Here is an 18,371-nt window from a genome sequence, read left to right as displayed (position 1 = left end):
AATTCACCTCTTTAAAATTGAAATTTTAATTTATTGTACATGTAAAAATAATCAGATTGCAACATCCGGGATACCAAGGATAAAAACATAGACATGGTTCGGAGAAATTAGATGGTTCGATTGCATTCAGGCTCGATTGCCTTACCTATCCTTGGTATCCCGGATGTTGCAATCAGATTTTTTTCATCTCGATTTTTTTTGCCTCAAATTTTGGGTATCTGAACCTCACCATTCGAATTTTGCATTCGAATTTTGCATTGGAATCATTGCATTTTGGGGACCTGAATTTTACTGTTCCAATTTGAGCAACCTGAATTACCGAAGCTTGCATTTTTGGATCAGATTTCTTTTTTTTCATTGAAATAAATTCATATTTCAATTTTGAGGGGGTTAGGGTTTGGCGGTTTGAGGTGAATTCAAAACCAACAATTCGGTGGTGTTTAAATTTCAATATTAAGTATTCAATGCCTTTTAAAAATCTAAACATTATGTCACTGATTTGCTTCCATAGCAGTATGTTCGTTCTCGACAAAAGCTTTGACAAATATATCTCAATCAATCTTTAGAGTGACATCAAGATTTCACAAAACTGTCATATGCATGGTTTAGACCAGTGTAGATGATCACAGAATAATAGATTTAGGAAAAGCAATAACACACAGACAAACATACACTTGTCAAAGTTATTATTGTAGAATACTTTGATGTCTTTTTTCTTTCATACAGACAAAAGGTGTGAGTCCCTCCCTGTAAACTGTCTTACAATACAGATTATTCTACAGCATACAGGTGTGATCCTCTCATATATAGGTACTTATTCGCTTAAGTAACAGGCAAGTAATTCTTATATATATTCAATAGTTTGAACATTGTTTCATTTTTTTTTCTTCAAAATCTTTTTGTTGGTCTTTTTCATTTTAGCACTGTTAGTGCTGCATTTGCCTGTTGATCGAAGAACAGCGCTGAAATGTGCAACAAAGACCGTTCTACACATAATATTTACAACAGGATGAAACCCTGGTGGATATGACCGTCTCTAAATGTGTTTGTCTTTAATCAGTGAGATGGCAGTAATACTTAGAGCGCCTCCCATGCAGCCTACCCACAATGCAACAGAGCTTCTGCAGTCTGTCAGTGGTCTGTCTCGGACACAACCTCTGACCTCGTCCCCTAACTACTCTGCTGAAGGAAACCCCTCCCCAACGTTGACACCCTCCCAACGCTGTTCTAGTCTGTTCAGGAACTGCAGCTCTGAGAGGACGCTCTGGAGAGTGACACCCTTCCAGAACTGTTTTAGTTCTAGAACACTGAGGAGGATGACATAATTCCAGAACTGTTCTAGTTCTAAAACTCTCAGGAGAATGAGACCCTTTCAGAACTGTTCTAGTTCTAAAACTCTCAGGAGAATGAGACCCTTCCAGAACTGTTCTAGTTCTAGAACAGTGGGAGCACCGCTGGATAATAATAAATAACAATTATAATTTTAACAAGGATGATAGCAATGATAATAATAATAGTAACCGTCATTTATCATTTGAGTTGATAATAATAATAGTAATAATAATATACAAGCACTTACATGTTATATGTCTTTTTCTTTACAAAAAGAAATAGTAAAAGTAAAATTAAGAGATAACTAAAACATCTAAAAAGTAAAGGTATCAGGAGACCACCTGTTAAAGACACACTTGTGCACTTCTGATATGTACACAACTGCTGTTGTACAATAATTTATAACTTTTATACTAAATATATTATATACTCTTTTCACATTGTGTTTTCTGCTTCCCTCACAACATCATAATGAAACAATATTCCAGGATGGATGAAATATTTGCCTGTGTGTGCGTGTGTGTTAGGTCTGGGAAATAATAAGTTATTTGAGGTTAAAATACATTAACAAGTTGGATAAAAGGAGTACAAATGTACAGGTTAGAATACCAGCGGCATTAAGTCTCCTGGTTTCTTTTAGTGGGTGTACGTGAACCTGTGTGTACGTATGTGTGTGTATGTGTGTGAGTGTGAGAGAGAGACTGAGAGAGAGGAGGGGAAAGCAGAGTTACAAAGCAGTGACATACTATAACGTAATACCAACACATGAAGTGACACACAGTAAATGATACCAGCGCATGCTTCTATTGGACAGACCAGCAGTATGTCACAGCCTGTCTGCCTCTTGATTGGCCAGGTCTGGCGGAGGGGCGTGTCTAGAAGAAGGTACAGGTGAGCAGGATACTCAGAGAACCCCATGTACCTCGAATCAGAACGAGATGGAGAACAAGATGGAGAACGAGATGGAGAACGAGCCAATGCCAGCCCCTCAACTTTCTACCTTCCTGTCTGAAGGCTTCGGGAGGTCTTAGAGTGGGCGTGGCAGTCTGTTACCCATCAACGCTCTGGCCCTTCCCTGGAGGGGGGTGATGGGGACATGATTAGGGGGAGGGCAGGCAAACTTAGTATTTCCTGGTTAGAGGGGGGGGGGGGGGTGGAGTGGGGTTAGGGTTAGGCAGCAGCTGACTGAGATTGGAATGTGATGGACGCTTCGGAATGTTCCAGCGTTCTATGGAATGTTGGCGTGGAATGGGAAGGAATGTCGCGGCGTGTCGTGTTTCTACTGCATGGTAGTGTGTATTAGTGTGTGGTAGTGTGTATTAGTGTGTGGTAGTGTGTATTAGTGTGTTATAGTGTGTATTAGTGTGTGGTAGTGTTTTGTAGTGTGTGGTAGTGAGTGATATATATAGCATGTCCTGTCCTGATATGTTCCGTGTCACGTGATTGGTTAATGCCTTGGTTAAGGTTTGATCATGTGATCTTGTTAATGGCAGTGAAAGGGGGCGTGTCCAGCCCTAACAAAATGCAGCTTGATGTTTATTTAAAGGTAACTCTGGCAGCTGTACACTGCCCTTATAATACTGGGGGGGTGGGGGTTCTACGTGCCTGATTGGGTGACATCTCTGACACACCCACCAAACGAGAGAAAACGCATCTCAAAGCTTGCCAAACGCCATTTCCAGTGCCCATGGTGTGTGAGTGGTGACATGATCTCATTGGCCAGGCTGTTAGCCTGTGACCTTGGCCTCATGTAAATCATGGCTCCCATTGGACACTGAAGAAGAGAGGGAGGGGCCTGGTTTTGCTGTTCCTGTATGGTCTGCTCAGGTTCATGAAGAAGAGAGGGAGGGGCCTGGTTTTGCTGTTCCTGTATGGTCTGCTCAGGTTCATGAAGAAGAGAGGGAGGGGCCTGGTTTTGCTGTTCCTGTATGGTCTGCTCAGGTTCATGAGACTGAGCCTCCCCCTGGGGGCATGGCAACAGTCTCAGACGGATTCCTTCTGGAGAGGGCTATGTGGCAGACATGGAGAACACGGGAACCCTACAGAGAGATTTGAGATGCACCGGGGAGGAGTGGGGGGGTCTTAAAGGGCCGGCGCTGTGACTGGGTGCTGTCATTTAAAGGGTTTCGGCTCCATAAGCAGCAAGCTGTAACAGCAAACATTGTATGGTGAGAAGGTGGGAGAGATTAAGAGAGAGTGGGAGAGAGAAAGCGAGGAAGATAGAAAGAGTGAGAGAGATAAAGAGAGAGAGATAAAGATAACGTTTGGATCTGTTTTGTGAAGTAGCTAGTATGCAGCAGATGTTTGTAGAGGTACACACAAACTATCCTAACCTTCAGAGGAAGGGGAAGTCTGAGTAATGAGGGGTGTGGCCAAAATCTCAGGCAGTGTCAGGTGATCTCGGAGACCAATAGGAAAGCTGTATTAAGTTGACACTGCCCAGACATTTTTTTTCATATTGTTTTTTGTTTTTTTATATTTAGTTTTTATCTGACATTTTGTTACTTAGTTAATAGTATGTTTAAATTAATCTTAGTTTGCTATTTCAGATTTTTTTGTTGTTTTGATTTTTGGTTGTTTTTCATAAGAGACGAGACATTCCACAGCACAGCAACTCAGGAGGGAAACATCCCAAATAAAGAACAAAAGTACACAACACATGAACTCATGGAACAATTCTGAGTTAAAAAAACATATGGAAAAAATAATCAATAAATATAAATAAATAGATCACATGACTAAATGGTCATGATGTAGTTAAAGCATAATCAGCAGAGCAATCCTAAAAGAATTACAGAAGAGTAGCATTTAAGATGATAATCAGAGCAATAACGATTGGCAATGGCAATATTGTGGTATAATGGTGGTGATAATAATAATAATCCTAATGAGGAACATCAATAAAATCCCCCGATGTCACATGACCCTGTTGATCCACTGTTGCATCCTGGGAAGTGGAGTTTTATTTCCGCTGTGTCCATCCCCTCATCTCCCTGCCCTCTCGCTTGGACAGAGATTGTGAGTGTGTGGGAGAGTGTGTGTGTGTGAGCGACAGAGAGAGAGAGAGAGTGTGTGTGGGGGAGAGGAGGATAGGGGGAGTAGAGATGGTGTGTGTGTGTGAGAGAGAGAGAGAGAGTGTGTGTGTGGGAGAGAGAGAGAGTGTGTGTGGGAGAGAAGGACAGGGTGAGGTGGAGATGGAGGAAGCAGGGTGAACGGAGAGGAAGGTGTTTTGTTTAGTGTTTCTGAAGTCCTAGATAATGTCTCTTTTTTTATCACCCTCCCTCCCTCCCTCCCTCCTTCCTTCCTTCCTTCCTTCCTTCCTTCCTTCCTTCCTTCCTTCCTTCCCTCCATCCTTACACTGGGGATTTGGATGATGAAAATGTCTTGTCAGTGTCCTCTCTCCCCCTCCCTCCCCCTTTCTCCCCCTCCCTCCCCATCAGTTATAAGGAAGTCTCCACACAGTAAAGGGGATCAACAGGGTAACAGGGCCTGGGCCTTTCCCTGCCGTTGCTACGGTTACTGTCGCTAGGAGTCACGCGGCCGCCGGTGTAGCATCGGTTGCTGCTGCTGTTGTTGTTGTTGTTCCTGTTGCTAGGGGTGACGGGCAGGCTGTGCTGCCGGTAGGGGCGTGTGGGGCGTGCTCGGACGGCTGGGGGTGGGGGGGGCTTGCGCAGGGCCGGGTGCTGGTATCTGCTGAGCTCTGATTCGTCATCCACGTCGGTGTCGTCGATGAGCGGGATGTTGTGGATGAGGTCGTTGATGAGGAACTCCGGGTGAGCCATGAAGTTGTGGATGGAGTTCCGGGACTCCGGCTTCTCCCGGCTCTCGTACAGCGAGCTACGGAAGGCCTTCACCACCCGCATCTGGGCGCAAGGAGGGGTGGAGGAGGGGGAGGGGGGGTGGGGTGGGGGGAGGGGGGATGGGGTGGGGGGAGAGATAAACAGAAGGAGTGAGAAGGCGAAGAGAAGAAAGCAGTCGACAAGGGAACCCAGAGAGAGAAAGAGAGAGAGACAGAGAGAGAGACACAGAGAGACAAAGAGAGAGACACAGAGACAGAGAGAGAAAGAGAGGCAGACAGACAGACAGACAGACAGACAGACAGACAGACAGAGACAGAGACAGAGAGAGAGAGAGAGAGGGAGAGAGAGAGGCAGACAGACAGACAGGAGGATACCTCTGGCCAGATGGCTTCAGTTTGAGGTCACTTCTTTGTACAGCTGGCTAGAGCATCATCTGACTCCCTCTACTCAACCTGATTGGTCAGATCGGAACACGTCTGGAACACCTCTGGTGTTCAACCAAAGAGATCTACTTCACCAGGGTGAACTTGGGCACCATTAGATTTCTAGGTGCTTTAAGGTGACAAATCTTTTCCCACCACAGAATACTGTGGCTCTTACTGAGCAGGTTAACTTCTGGCCAGCTAGCCACCTGATCTTCAGTATCCACCAAGAAGGAAAAATAGAAAAATTAAGAATAAACAACTCAGTTTGATGACGTCTGATCTCTCACAGAACCAGCATTCACAGTCACCACAGCAACAAGCCACTGAGACATCACACTCATGCGTGAGTGTGTGTGTGTGTGTGTGTGTGAATGCTGGTTCTGTGTAAATATGTAACAGAACAGTGAACGCAAGAAAGTAACACACACAGACATAAACTTATACACATTCACACACACACTGACACATGCTCTCTCTCACACACACACACACACACACACACGCACACACACACACACAGTTGGTTGCTGCAGCGGAGCAGGAAACAGGAGCCAATTGATGAGCGGTATCCTGAACATGTGACCAAGAAGCTTCACATACATGCAAAGTCAATAAGTCAGATGGGAAACACACATAAATAGGGAGAGGGGAAGAGGGAAAGTGTGTGAGAGAGAGAGAGATAGAAAGGAAGGGAAAGAGAGAGAGGGAGAGAGAGAGAGAGAGAAAGAGAGAAGAGAGGGAGAGAGAGAGAGAGAAAGAGAGGGAGGGAGGGAGTGAGTGCACAACATGCAGTGATGCAGAGCCCAGATCAGAGGATGAGGATGATGAAGGTATAGCTTGACAGATGGTAAAACAGCAAAAGTTAACGTGATTAGTCAATGCATGTGATTGTTTAAACGGTGAGGTAAATCAAGGTGATTGGTTAGACAAATAAAGTGCTTCAGCAGGGTTATGCCTCATTACACCCACACACACACACATAGGTAAACACACACACAGACACACACATAGGTAAACACACAAACACACACACACACACACGCACACACACAGGTAAACACACACACACACACATAGGTAAACACACACACACACACACACACACACAGGTAAACACAAACACAAGTCAACATACATACAGACACAGGTAAACACACACACACATTAACACACAAGGACACGCTCACACTCAAAACACATTCACAACAACATTCAGCAGACGCGTGTAAGTGAGTGAGTGTGCTCATGGATCCTAAGTCGGGTAGATGTGTGTCTTCCTGCCATGGAGGTCCGTCCATGCAACACACCTTCACACACCACTCCATGCAACACACCTTCACACACCACGCCATGCAACACACCTTCACACACCACGCCATGCAACACACCTTCACACATCACGCCATGCAACACACCTTTACACACCACGCCATGCAACACACCTTTACACACCACGCCATGCAACACACCTTCACACACCACGCCATGCAACATACCTTCACACATCACGCCATGCAACACACCTTTACACACCACGCCATGCAACACACCTTTACACACCACGCCATGCAACACACCTTCACACACCACGCCATGCAACACACCTTCACACATCACGCCATGCAGCACACCTTCACACCACGCCATGCAACACCACATCCAGGGAAGGAGGAGCACAATGAACACAGGCAGACAGACAGACAGAAATACAGGCAAGCAGGCAGGCAGGCAGACAAGCAGACAGACAGGTAGACAGGCAGACAGGTAGACAGACAGGTAGACAGACAGGTAGACAGACAGGTAGACAGACAGGCAGACAGACAGGTAGACAGACAGGTAGATAGACAGACAGACAGGCAGACAGACAGACAGGTAGACAGACATGCAGACAGACAGAGATGGTCAAGCAGCTGGTTTAATGCTTCCCTGTTTTTCTAATGAGTGTGTCTGAGGTTAGGTAACATGAGACACATCAGATCCTCTCTTTCTCTCTCATCAGCGTTTTGGTTGTATGTTTTCATTCGTCTCCACTGTAAACTTTCGAGTATATAAGCCCACGTTGTGACCAGAGAGGCCTGAAGATCTCTCCCTGTCTTCCCCCTCTCTCTCCCTCCCTTCACCATCCAACTCCTTCTGTCTCCCTCTCTTTCCTCCTCACTCCTCCACTCACCCTTCCACTATCTCCTCCTCCTTTTCTCTCCTCCTCTCTTCCCCTCCCCTTGTCTCCTCCTCTCTCCCTCTCCTCCTCCCTATCTGGCCCACACAGCAGAACTAGATGGAAAAACAAGATGGATGTTCAAAAAAATCAAAAAGCTTTTGGGGAATAAAGAAAGGAGGAGGAGGAGGAGAGACCCAGATCCAGACTGACAGGAGGAGGAGCGATGGATGAGTTCTGTGCCTCCCACGATCAAAACTGTCTGACCTCTGACCTTTAACCCGTGGGCCTGCCTGCCGTTAGAACACCCTTATCTACAAGTGGTTCCTAGACACTTGGAACCTTCTAGAACCTTCTCACCACCCCAACAACCAACCCTACCCTCGAAGTCTACTATGATATTATTTACCTGTTACTAAAGCTGGAGAAAACATGCCAACTTCTCAGTCTATCCACTCTGAACGTCCTCCCACATCACTCTGAGAGGGACAGCAACATATCTGGGTAGTGTAGCTCAATAAACTACACATACCAGACTGCACAGGGGCACAGCGCTAATTGGGAGTGATTGCCCCATGTGTGCTATTAATTATGGGTAGTGTAGTTCAGTTAAGAACCAGAGAATCTCAAAGCCTGGGGAGGAAAGTGGGTGGAGCTACGTTTGCTTTTGCGACACAACTGATCACTTTGTCCAATCAGCATCAAGCTATTCAGAGAGAAAGCGTGGCGATTGGTCCTTCCCAGGGCACAAATACATCCCTTTTTTCTCCTGTCATTTCCCTTCCACATTTGACACTTGATTTTTCTTCCCTTCATCCCTTCTGTCTCTCTATAACCCCAATCCTAAGGAAGGAAGGAAGGAAGGAACGAAGGTGGGAAGGAAGGTGGGAAGGAAGGTGGGAAGGAAGGAAGGAAGGTGGGAAGGAAGGAGGGACGGAAGGAAGGAAGGAAGGAAGGAGGGAAGGAAGGAAGGAAGGAAAGAAGGAGGGAAGGAAGGAAGCCTTGTCAAAGTGTGTGGTCTTGAATGGAACTGTGATAGGGAGCAGAGAACTGACGAATGGACAGGCAACAAGCTCACACACACACATTCACACACACACATTCACACACACACATTCACACACACACACATTCACACACACACATTCACACACACACACGAGAGAAATGGACTATGTTCAAGTCAAATGCTGAAATACTGCATCAGACACAAAGACACTAGCACATGTCACACACACATATGTACACACACTAATACATTCAAGCCCGCTCACACATACACTGCATGTACACACACTAATACATTCAAGCTCGCTCACACACACACACACACACACACACACACACACACACACACACACAGAACAGACAAACAAATCAAAGGATATGACATGAAGGAGTTATGAGAAAATGAAAAAAAACTAAAAATAGACTTAAGAGAAAAAGATGAGGAGAATCCTTCTAAATAAATTTTATCAAGACATGTAACGAGAATCTGTATTTAGATTGGTTACAATCTAAATACTTCTACACAACTCTACAACACAACTCTACAAATGAATCATTGAACACAGAGGAGAGAATATCTCAGCTGGCTGCTAGAACCCGAATCCCTTCTGGAACAGAGGAGAGAGGAAGGGGGAGAGAAGGAGGGAGAGAGCTGTAAAATCATAGTGAAGACAGAGCTTCCTTTGAGACATCTTCTGGAACGAGAGAGACAGAGAGAGAAAGAGAGTGAGAGATGGAGAGTGAGCGAGAGAGAGAGATGGAGAGTGATTGAGAGAGAGATGGAGAGAGAGAGATGGAGAGAGAGAGAGATTGAGAGATGAAGAGGTAGAAAAGAGAAAAGAGAGAGGAAAGACATTGAAGCAAGGAGAGAGAGAGAGAACTAGGGAAGAGAGAGAGATAACTAGAAGAAGAGAGAGAGAAAAGGAGAGAGGGAGTGATGGAAGAGGAGACATAGCAGCAACGTCATTGTGAGCAGGGGCAGCATCATTGCAATGTGGGTCGTGTATACTCGAAGGTTTACTTGTGAGGACGCCTGCAAACTCAGGGGGGCAGGTGACCTCCTCAGAATCAGTGTCCATCATCGTTTACCACACGCTCCTCCTATTTACTGTGGCAGAAACCATGGCAACCACGCTTGATCAAAACCACAGACAGGAAGTAGCACACGGTGCAGGAAGAGACGCCATTTTCTCTCATTTTCTGTCTGTCTATCTATATATATATATATCTGTCTATCTGTCTGTCTCTCTGTCTGTCTGTCTGTCTGTCTGTCTCTCTGTCTATCTGTCTGTCTATCTATCTGTCTGTATGTCTGTCTCTCCGTCTATCTGTTTGTCTATCTATCAGTCTGTCTCTCTGTCTATCTGTCTATCTATATATATATCTGTCTGTCTGTCTGTCTCTCTGTCTGTCTGTCTGTCTGTCTGTCTGTCTGTCTGTCTGTCTCTGATTGTCTGTCTGTCTCTCTGTCTGTCTCTGATTGTCTGTCTGTCTGTCTCTCTGTCTGTCTCTGATTGTCTGTCTATCTGTGAAGGAGAGAAAGACTAAGACAGACCCAGAGAGAGGATGGAGGCCTGCCCCACACCTGCCCCACACCTGCCCCACACCTTCCCCACTTTACAGTTTTTCTCAGTCGCTTTGGACAATAGTTAGTTCAACCTCCACAACATTTAGTCATTTGTGCACATCATAGTAGCAGTTTCTCATTCCTTCCAACAAATTGCAAGTGCGTTTGGACATGCATCAATTGCTTTCATACAACTCTCTGCTGTTTTATAACATCATCATTTGCTTATGTCATGTCAGTCAAAATTAACTATACTTGTGAATGCTGAATAGTCATTCCATATAAAACTAATAGTCCTCATTTCATTGTTTGAGTCATTATATACAAAAATGTTGAACTAGTTGTCAAAATCTGTCAAGCAAATTTTACAAAGTTTTCTTTGTAAAGAAACTTATTTTTCCTGAAAATGTCTCCTAAATTGAACCATTTCTCTCAGGTGAATCTCAGCTTTCACTGAAGAGAAGGGGTGTGTGAAGTATTTGTTATAAATAAGGGTGTATTTTTTCGTTTGCACAATGCTGTGAACAAATTAGAATTGCAAAGAGCATATGCAGTAAAAATGTGAAACATACATATTCAGTGTCTTGTACTCATTTACCTCCCTAAATACAGTAATGTGTAACTTTACTGTATTTTTCAAATGGCTGTGCAAATAGTATATAGTGCTGTCTTGAGCATTTTCAGGTAGTGTCACCAAGATCTGACTTTTTTGCATTGGAAAACATTTATAGAGTAAACTGTCATAATGAAAACATGACAAAGCCATTTGACTATCTTGTTCATAAACAATGGTGTCGGGACTTTTCATCTTGATGACACTGACACTTTCATTGACATGAATACTTGCTTTTGAGGAATGAGTTATCCATTTTGAGAAAGTGACACGCTTTTGCGGGTTATCAACTAGGTTTTGCAGTTTGTACTAATTGTTTTGAGAACTGCATTAACTGTTGTGCAAATGTAAATAGTGATGTGAGAAATGCACCAAAGCGACTGAGAAAAACTGTAACACAGAACAGAACCCAGGAAAGAACCAGACCAGGACCAGACCAGGACCAGACCAGGACCAGACCAGACCAGGACCAGACCAGGACCAGGCCAGGACCAGACCAGGACCAGAACCAGAACCAGGACCAGGACCAGGACCAAAGTGCAGTTAGGTGGAAGGAGAGAAAAACACAGGCAGCTTCACCACAGAGAAGAACCACAGTCCACGTGCCGTGCAAGTGTGTGTGTGTGAGAGAGTGAGAGAGAGAGGGAAAATAGTGTGTTTTTGTGTTCAGGCCAATTTGTGTGTATGTGTGTGTATATCCAGGTGTGGATGTATGTGTGCATGTATACATGTGTGTGTTTGCATGTATGTATGTATGTGTGTGTGTGTGTGTGTATATATGTGTGTGTGTGCTTGTTTGCATGTGTGTGTGTGTGCATGTGTGCGTGTGTGTGTGTGCGGCAGACTCACTCCCTGGCGCTGGGCTGGTGTGGGCTGTGGGATTGGACAGAGCTACGTGAGAGGGGGTGGAGACAGTGTTTGGGTCGTGGGTCTGACTGAGCACGGACGACCTCCGCCGCACAGCGCCCTGAAATGAGCCGCTGCGTTTGAAGGTGCTCACTACCTCCATCTGCAGGACACACAGAGAACAGCGCTTAGACAGCTAGCCACCACCCGCAATGCTGTGCGTGTGTGCGGGAGTGAGCGTGGGTGTGAGAGTGTATGTGTGTGTGTATGTGTGTATGTGTGTGTGTGAGTGTGTGTGAGTGAGTGTGTTTGCGTCTCCATAATCTTAGCACTTGTCTTGAGTGCCCAAGAGAGAGAGGTGAGGATGAGCTTCAGTGTTGCTCAACACGAGAGACAGAGCGCTGCTGCTGCTGCTGTTTTGTAGACTCAGTGTGAGGAGAGAGAGAGCAAATCAATGGAGATCACATTAAACAGCTTTTTGTCTTTTAACTTTGCTTGAATGTCAACAAACACTCTTGTAGGAATTCCTGTGCATACTCACACACACGCACACACGCACACACACACACACACGCACACGCACACACACACACACACACACACATACACTAGGGTTTGGATGAGTGTGGTTTCGTGCTCTGTTACTCCTCAGAAGCGAAACAGGAAGAGGAAAGAGGAAAGCAAGCTTGTTACAATTGTCAAAGGAGAACGAGAGAGTCAGAGAGAACGAGAAAAGAGAAGTTAGAGAGAGAAAGAGAAAGATGGAGAGATGGAGGGAGAGAGATGAAGGTGGAGAGATGGAGAGAGAGAGAGATGGATAGAGAGAGAGAAGGAGAGAGATGCACAGAATGAAAGATGGAGAGAGAGATGGATAGAGAGAGAGAAGGGAATACATCTGGTCATCATCAACAGTAGCCCTGCATAAGAAGCTACATGTAGATCAAGAAGGCGTCGTGTTGCGGTGGTGTTGCGGTGGTGTTGCGGTCGTACCTGTGTCTGGATGCGGTTGAGGCCTCTGAACCAGAGAATCTGACCACGTCGCAGCTCTCTCTCAGCGCAGTCGATCTCGTCCTCATCATCTGCTAGCTCCTCCCCCTCCTCGTCGCTGGGCTCCAGACCTAGCCCCGCCTCCTTCAGGCACGGTAACCGATCCGTCGGTACCGTTGCGATAACCTGTTGTCATGGTAACAAAGACGGTGGTCATCAGTGATGGGGGATGATATCACACATGCACACGTGTTCGGAAACACACTTGTACACACCCTCACATGTAACATCCGTTTTACATATATGGTCAGACACAAGATACATATAAGCACAAACATGAACACACATCTGAGAAGACTGGCAGCTCTTACAGCTTAGGAGCAGTTTATCATTTATGGTTTCAATCATTTATCAGAGCTTTAGATAGGCTAGGGTTTGCCAAAGTGTTAAAAATGATAAACACAGGTAAACACAGGTAAACACACGAGTAACACACGAGTAAACACGGGTAAACACATGGGTAAACACACGGGTAACACATGGGTAAACACACGGGTAAACACACGGGTAAACACACGGGTAAACACACAGGTAAACACACGGGTAAACACACAGGTAAACACACAGGTAAACCTGCTGACACGATAAGACTCACCTGCCCCCAGAGTAGCTCCCCGACGCCCACGAACACACACCACAGCCACTGCTCCATGTTCAGGGGAGCACAGCTGAACGGCTTCCCCCCCCACTGGACAATCACAAACTGCACCAGGAAACAGGATATTACATCATCACTATCTGCACCAGGAAACAGGATATTACATCACCACTATCTGCACCAGTAAAAACAGGATATTACATCATCACTATCTGCACCAGGAAACAGGATATTACATCATCACTATCTGCACCAGTAAACAGGATATTACATCATCACTATATGCACCAGGAAACAGGATATTACATCATCACTATCTGCACCAGGAAACAGGATATTACATCATCACTATATGCACCAGGAAACAGGATATCAAATCATCATTATCTGCACCAGGAAACAGGATCACAACAATAATCTCCCTTCCCCCTCCTCCTACTCCCTCCCCCCTACTTCCCTCCCTTCTCCCCTTTCCTCCTCCCTCCTCCCCCTACCTCCCTCCTCCTCCCTCCCTCCCTCCTCCTCCCTCCCTCCCTCCCTCCCTCCCTCCCTCCCTCCCTCCCTCCCTCCCTCCCTCCCTCCCTCCCTCCCTCCCTCCCTCCCTCCCTCCCTCCCTCCTCCTCCCCCCCCCACCCCCACCTGAATGACGAAGGTTCCCAGGACGATGGAGCAGAAGATGGGGTTGTTGAAGATGCCGTCGAACACGTTCCTCTCCCCGTGGATCTTGCGGGCGTTGATCTCGTTGAAGAGCTGCATGAGCACGAAGGTGTTGAAGATGATGGTGTAGTGCTCCGAGGGGGGCGAGTGCAGGGGGGCGTTACGCCCACAGTCGATGTTGAAGATACGCTCACCTGGGAGGGGAGGGGAGGAGAGGAAAGGAAAGAAAGATGGAGATGTTAAACAGCTGAGGTGTGTGTATGTGTGTGTATGTGTATCCGTGTGTGTGTGCATGTGTGTGTGTGCACCTATGAACAGCAGAGTGAAGATGATGATGAGTTGGTAGATCCCGTGTCCCAGGATGTTCTTCATCATCGTCAAGGAGATGAGAGGGTTGTTGCGGCCGTATGGTTTCCGGAGCAACAGGGACTCAGTGGGGGGCTCTGTGGCCAGCGCCAGGGAGGCGAAGGTGTCCATGATCAGGTTCACCCACAGCATCTGCACCGCCTTCAGAGGGGAGTCCTGCAGGGGGGGGGGGGGGGGGGGGGGTGTTAGCTGTGTGTGAGTGTGTGTGTGTTACCTGAGTGTCTGTGTTACCTGAGTGTGTGTGTGTGTTACCTGAGTGATACAGGCTCCAGTGAAGGCCACTATAACAGCTACCACGTTGACGGTGAGCTGGAACTGCAGGAACTTGGAGATGCTGTCGTACACGTTCCTCCCCCACATCACGGCTTTCACGATGCTGGAGAAGTTATCATCCGTCAGGATGATGTCTGAGGCCTCCTTAGCCACGTCCGTGCCTGCGATACCCTGTCGTACGGAGGGGGAGGAGGCGTGTGTGGGAGGGGGAGGATGGGTGGGGGGGAGGGGAGGGGGAAGAGGGTGGGGGGAGGGGTGGGGCGAAGGAGGAGGAGTGGTGGGGGCAGGGGTAGGAGGGGTGTGGGGGGGAGGGGGAGGAGGGGTGGGGGGAAGGGGGAAAGAGTCCTATCAAATCTTTTCTATGGTGATTCACTGTGGCTAGACCCCTCGCTTGTTTTAACCAGCTCAGCATGTGGAACAGTCCCTCCTTGTTTCAGCACTGCTCTGCCCCCCCCCCTCTGCCCCTCCCCTCCTGTTGTTATTTCTTTGAAATACAACCCCAAATATCCCACCCCCTCCCCTCAAAGCCACTCCCCCAGAACACATTAATTCAGTCCGAATGCAATGATTGGACGTGTTTGTTACAGTAATTTTATTCTAGATCTATTTTGTTTTACTGTCAGAGCATTTGATTTATCAACTGCTATCAGGATGTGAAGTTTATTTCAGCAAATGTGACCAAAAGTGTTTCTCGAAAACATGACCTACCCTAGCTTTAAAGTAAGACATGACCTACCCTAGCTTTAAAGTAAGACATGTTTCCAGTGTTCCTGAGCAGAAGGCTCAGTATTATCTAGAGCTTCATCTCAACACTAGAAGCCTGGCATTACCATGGCAAAACACTAGAAGACTGGCGTTACCATGGCAAAACCAACATCCGCCTTCTTTAGCGCCGGCCCATCATTGGTTCCATCCCCCGTTACCGCGACAACCTGCCTCTGCTCGAGAACCGTGCTGTCGATGATGCCTGCACACATGCACACACACACACACATACACATACACATTAGGACCCAAACATGTTGCAAGAAGTCTAGAGCTGTTTCTCTCTGACCTCAGGACCCAGGGGTGCTGAGAGTGTTTCTGATTGGTGGTTAGGGTTAGGGTTAGGTAACTCTGTATAACTCGAGATGACTATCTCCTCTGTGTCTCACGGTGAATGCGTGAGACTTGAGCACCTTTCAAAATAAAAGCGCACCATCTGAAGTTCGGTAACTTAGATTTTTTGATGGAGACGAAGCACACGTCCCTTCAACTCCAGCTGGGTTCAGAAACACTCTAACACCAGAAACATTCAGAAACACTGCGCTACAGTATCTCATCTAACACCAGCTGGGTTCAGAAACACTCTAACACCAGAAACATTCAGAAACACTGCGCTACAGTATCTCATCTAACACCAGCTGGGTTCAGAAACACTCTAACACCAGAAACATTCAGAAACACTGCGCTACAGTATCTCATCTAACACCAGCTGGGTTCAGAAACACTCTAACACCAGAAACATTCAGAAACACTGCGCTACAGTATCTCATCTAACACCAGCTGGGTTCAGAAACACTCTAACACCAGAAACATTCAGAAACACTGCGCTACAGTATCTCATCTAACACCAGCTGGGTTCAGAAACACTCTAACACCAGAAACATTCAGAAACACTGCGCTACAGTATCTCATCTAACACCAGCTGGGTTCAGAAACACTCTAACACCAGAAACATTCAGAAACACTGCGCTACAGTATCTCATCTAACACCAGCTGGGTTCAGACACACTGCTCTAACACCAGCTGGGTTAGGGTTAGACCCACCAGCTCAGAAACACTGCTCTACAGTACCTCATCTAACACCAGCTGGGTTAGGGTTAGACCCACCAGCTCAGAAACACTGCTCTACAGTACCTCATCTAACTGTGCACATCCAGAGACAGAGAGAGACAGAGAGAAAGAGATACCTTTGACCAGAGTGTGTTTAGAGAGAGAGAGGTAGAGAGACCTTTGACCAGAGTGTGTTTAGAGAGAGAGAGGTAGAGAGACCTTTGACCAGAGTGTTTAGATAGAGAGAGAGAGGTAGAGAGACCTTTGACCAGAGTGTGTTTAGAGAGAGAGAGAGAGGTAGAGAGACCTTTGACCAGAGTGTGTTTAGAGAGAGAGAGGTAGAGAGACCTTTGACCAGAGTGTGTTTAGATAGAGAGAGAGAGAGAGGGTAGAGAGACCCTTTGACCAGAGTGTGTTTAGAGAGAGAGAGGTAGAGAGACCCTTTGACTCATAGTGTGTTTAGAGAGAGAGAGCGAGAGAGAGGTAGAGAGACCTTTGACCAGAGTGTGTTTAGAGAGAGAGAGGTAGAGAGACCTTTGACCAGAGTGTGTTTAGAGAGAGAGAGAGGTAGAGAGACCTTTGACCAGAGTGTGTTTAGAGAGAGAGAGAGAGGTAGAGAGACCTTTTGACCAGAGTGTGTTTATCCGTGGGGGACGAGCGAGCCAGCACGCGCAGCTTGGGCCAGATCTTATCTATGCGCTCCTGCTCCACCTGCCAATCACAGAGGGAGATGGGGGGGTTACCAGGGATACCCAGCAATGCTGTGCACCAATTGGTGCTCCTCTCTGCTTCGGAGCCTGACTCACCTCTCCTTTCTCGTTCCTGATTCGTCGGTTGAATTCCTTCCCGTCAATGCAGATGAAGTCGTCCCCTGGGTGGATGATGCCACACTTGGCGGCGATGGCACGTGCCGTGTTGATGTTGTCCCCGGTTACCATGCGCACAGTGATGCCAGCACGCTGGCACTTCAGGATGGCATCTGGTACCTGGGGGGGGGGGGGGGGGAGGGGTAGAGGAGAGAGAGAAAAGGACAGAGAGAGAATGTGAGAGAGAGAGAGAGAGAGAGGGAGGAGAGTTGCTTAGCTATGACACACACACACCACTAACCCCCACCACACACACACACACACACACCCACCACACACACACCACTAACCCCCCCCCCCACACACACACACACACACCCCCACCACACACACACACTAACCCCCACCACACACACACACACACACACACACACTACCTCTGGTCGTACAGGATCTTCTATCCCCCACCACCGTTGATGCAGGTCAGCTCTGTCACTATCTCCGCCTCGCTCTCCCAGTCCGGCTCTCGGATTGGCCGGCAGGTTTCGGAATGCAATGCAGATTGTCCTCAGGTCCCTCGCACGCCATTGGCTCGATCACCTACAGCACAGCCAATGAAAAGGTGGGTTTAGGTATCCGGAGTGTAAACTTGGAAGCAAAAACCACGGTTTACTTCAAAGAGGAGAGAGAAGAGAGTAGGAGAGAAGGAGGAGAAGAGGAGAGAGGAGGAGAAAATAGAGAGGAGGAGAGAGAGAGAGGAGGAGAAGAGGAGAGAGGAGGAGAGGGGAAGAGAGGAGGAGAGGGAAAAGAGGAGGAGAGAGGAGGAGAGGGGAAGAGAGGAGGGAGAGGGGAAAAGAGGAGGAGAGAGGAGGAGAGAGGGACAAGAGAGGAGGAGGAGAGAGAGGAGGACAGAGAGAGGAGGAGAGATAGAGGAGGAGAGATAGAGAGGAGGATACAGAGAGGAGGAGAGATAGAGGAGGAGAGATAGAGAGAGAGAAGGCAGACCTGTTTGACCATGTCGTCTCTGTCTCTGGGACGGAAGGTACGAGGTTCCCCGTGAGCA

At 47.1% G+C, this 18,371-nt stretch overlaps 1 protein-coding gene across 1 annotated transcript; it reads right to left on the bottom strand.

Moving 5' to 3' along the window:
* Positions 1–4,772: 4,772 nt before the first annotated feature.
* atp2b3b (ATPase plasma membrane Ca2+ transporting 3b) lies at positions 4,773–16,009 on the bottom strand. The gene is made up of 8 exons (XM_067239421.1): positions 16,000–16,009; positions 15,548–15,654; positions 14,667–14,858; positions 14,357–14,570; positions 14,031–14,242; positions 13,389–13,496; positions 12,737–12,919; positions 4,773–5,195 (listed from the first exon to the last, which is right to left on the bottom strand). Exons 1-8 carry the CDS (start codon positions 16,007–16,009, stop codon positions 4,773–4,775), a joined length of 1,449 nt encoding a protein of 482 aa, XP_067095522.1.
* Positions 16,010–18,371: the final 2,362 nt, after the last annotated feature.

The sequence above is a fragment of the Osmerus mordax genome, chromosome 7 (assembly GCF_038355195.1).
Source record: "Osmerus mordax isolate fOsmMor3 chromosome 7, fOsmMor3.pri, whole genome shotgun sequence".
In the NCBI taxonomy this organism is placed as follows: domain Eukaryota; kingdom Metazoa; phylum Chordata; class Actinopteri; order Osmeriformes; family Osmeridae; genus Osmerus; species Osmerus mordax.
Note: the sequence above shows the minus strand (reverse complement) of the source record. Positions and strands in the feature narration are given on the sequence as shown.

Excerpts from the sequence above, each read along its gene's own strand:
- atp2b3b (XM_067239421.1), bottom strand. Across the intron at positions 14,243-14,356 it reads CTTCACTCTGCTGTTCATAG|GTGAGCGTATCTTCAACATC; the intron begins GTGCACACACAC and ends CTCCCCTCCCAG. Across the intron at positions 12,920-13,388 it reads GGGAGCTACTCTGGGGGCAG|GTTATCGCAACGGTACCGAC; the intron begins GTGAGTCTTATC and ends CCATGACAACAG.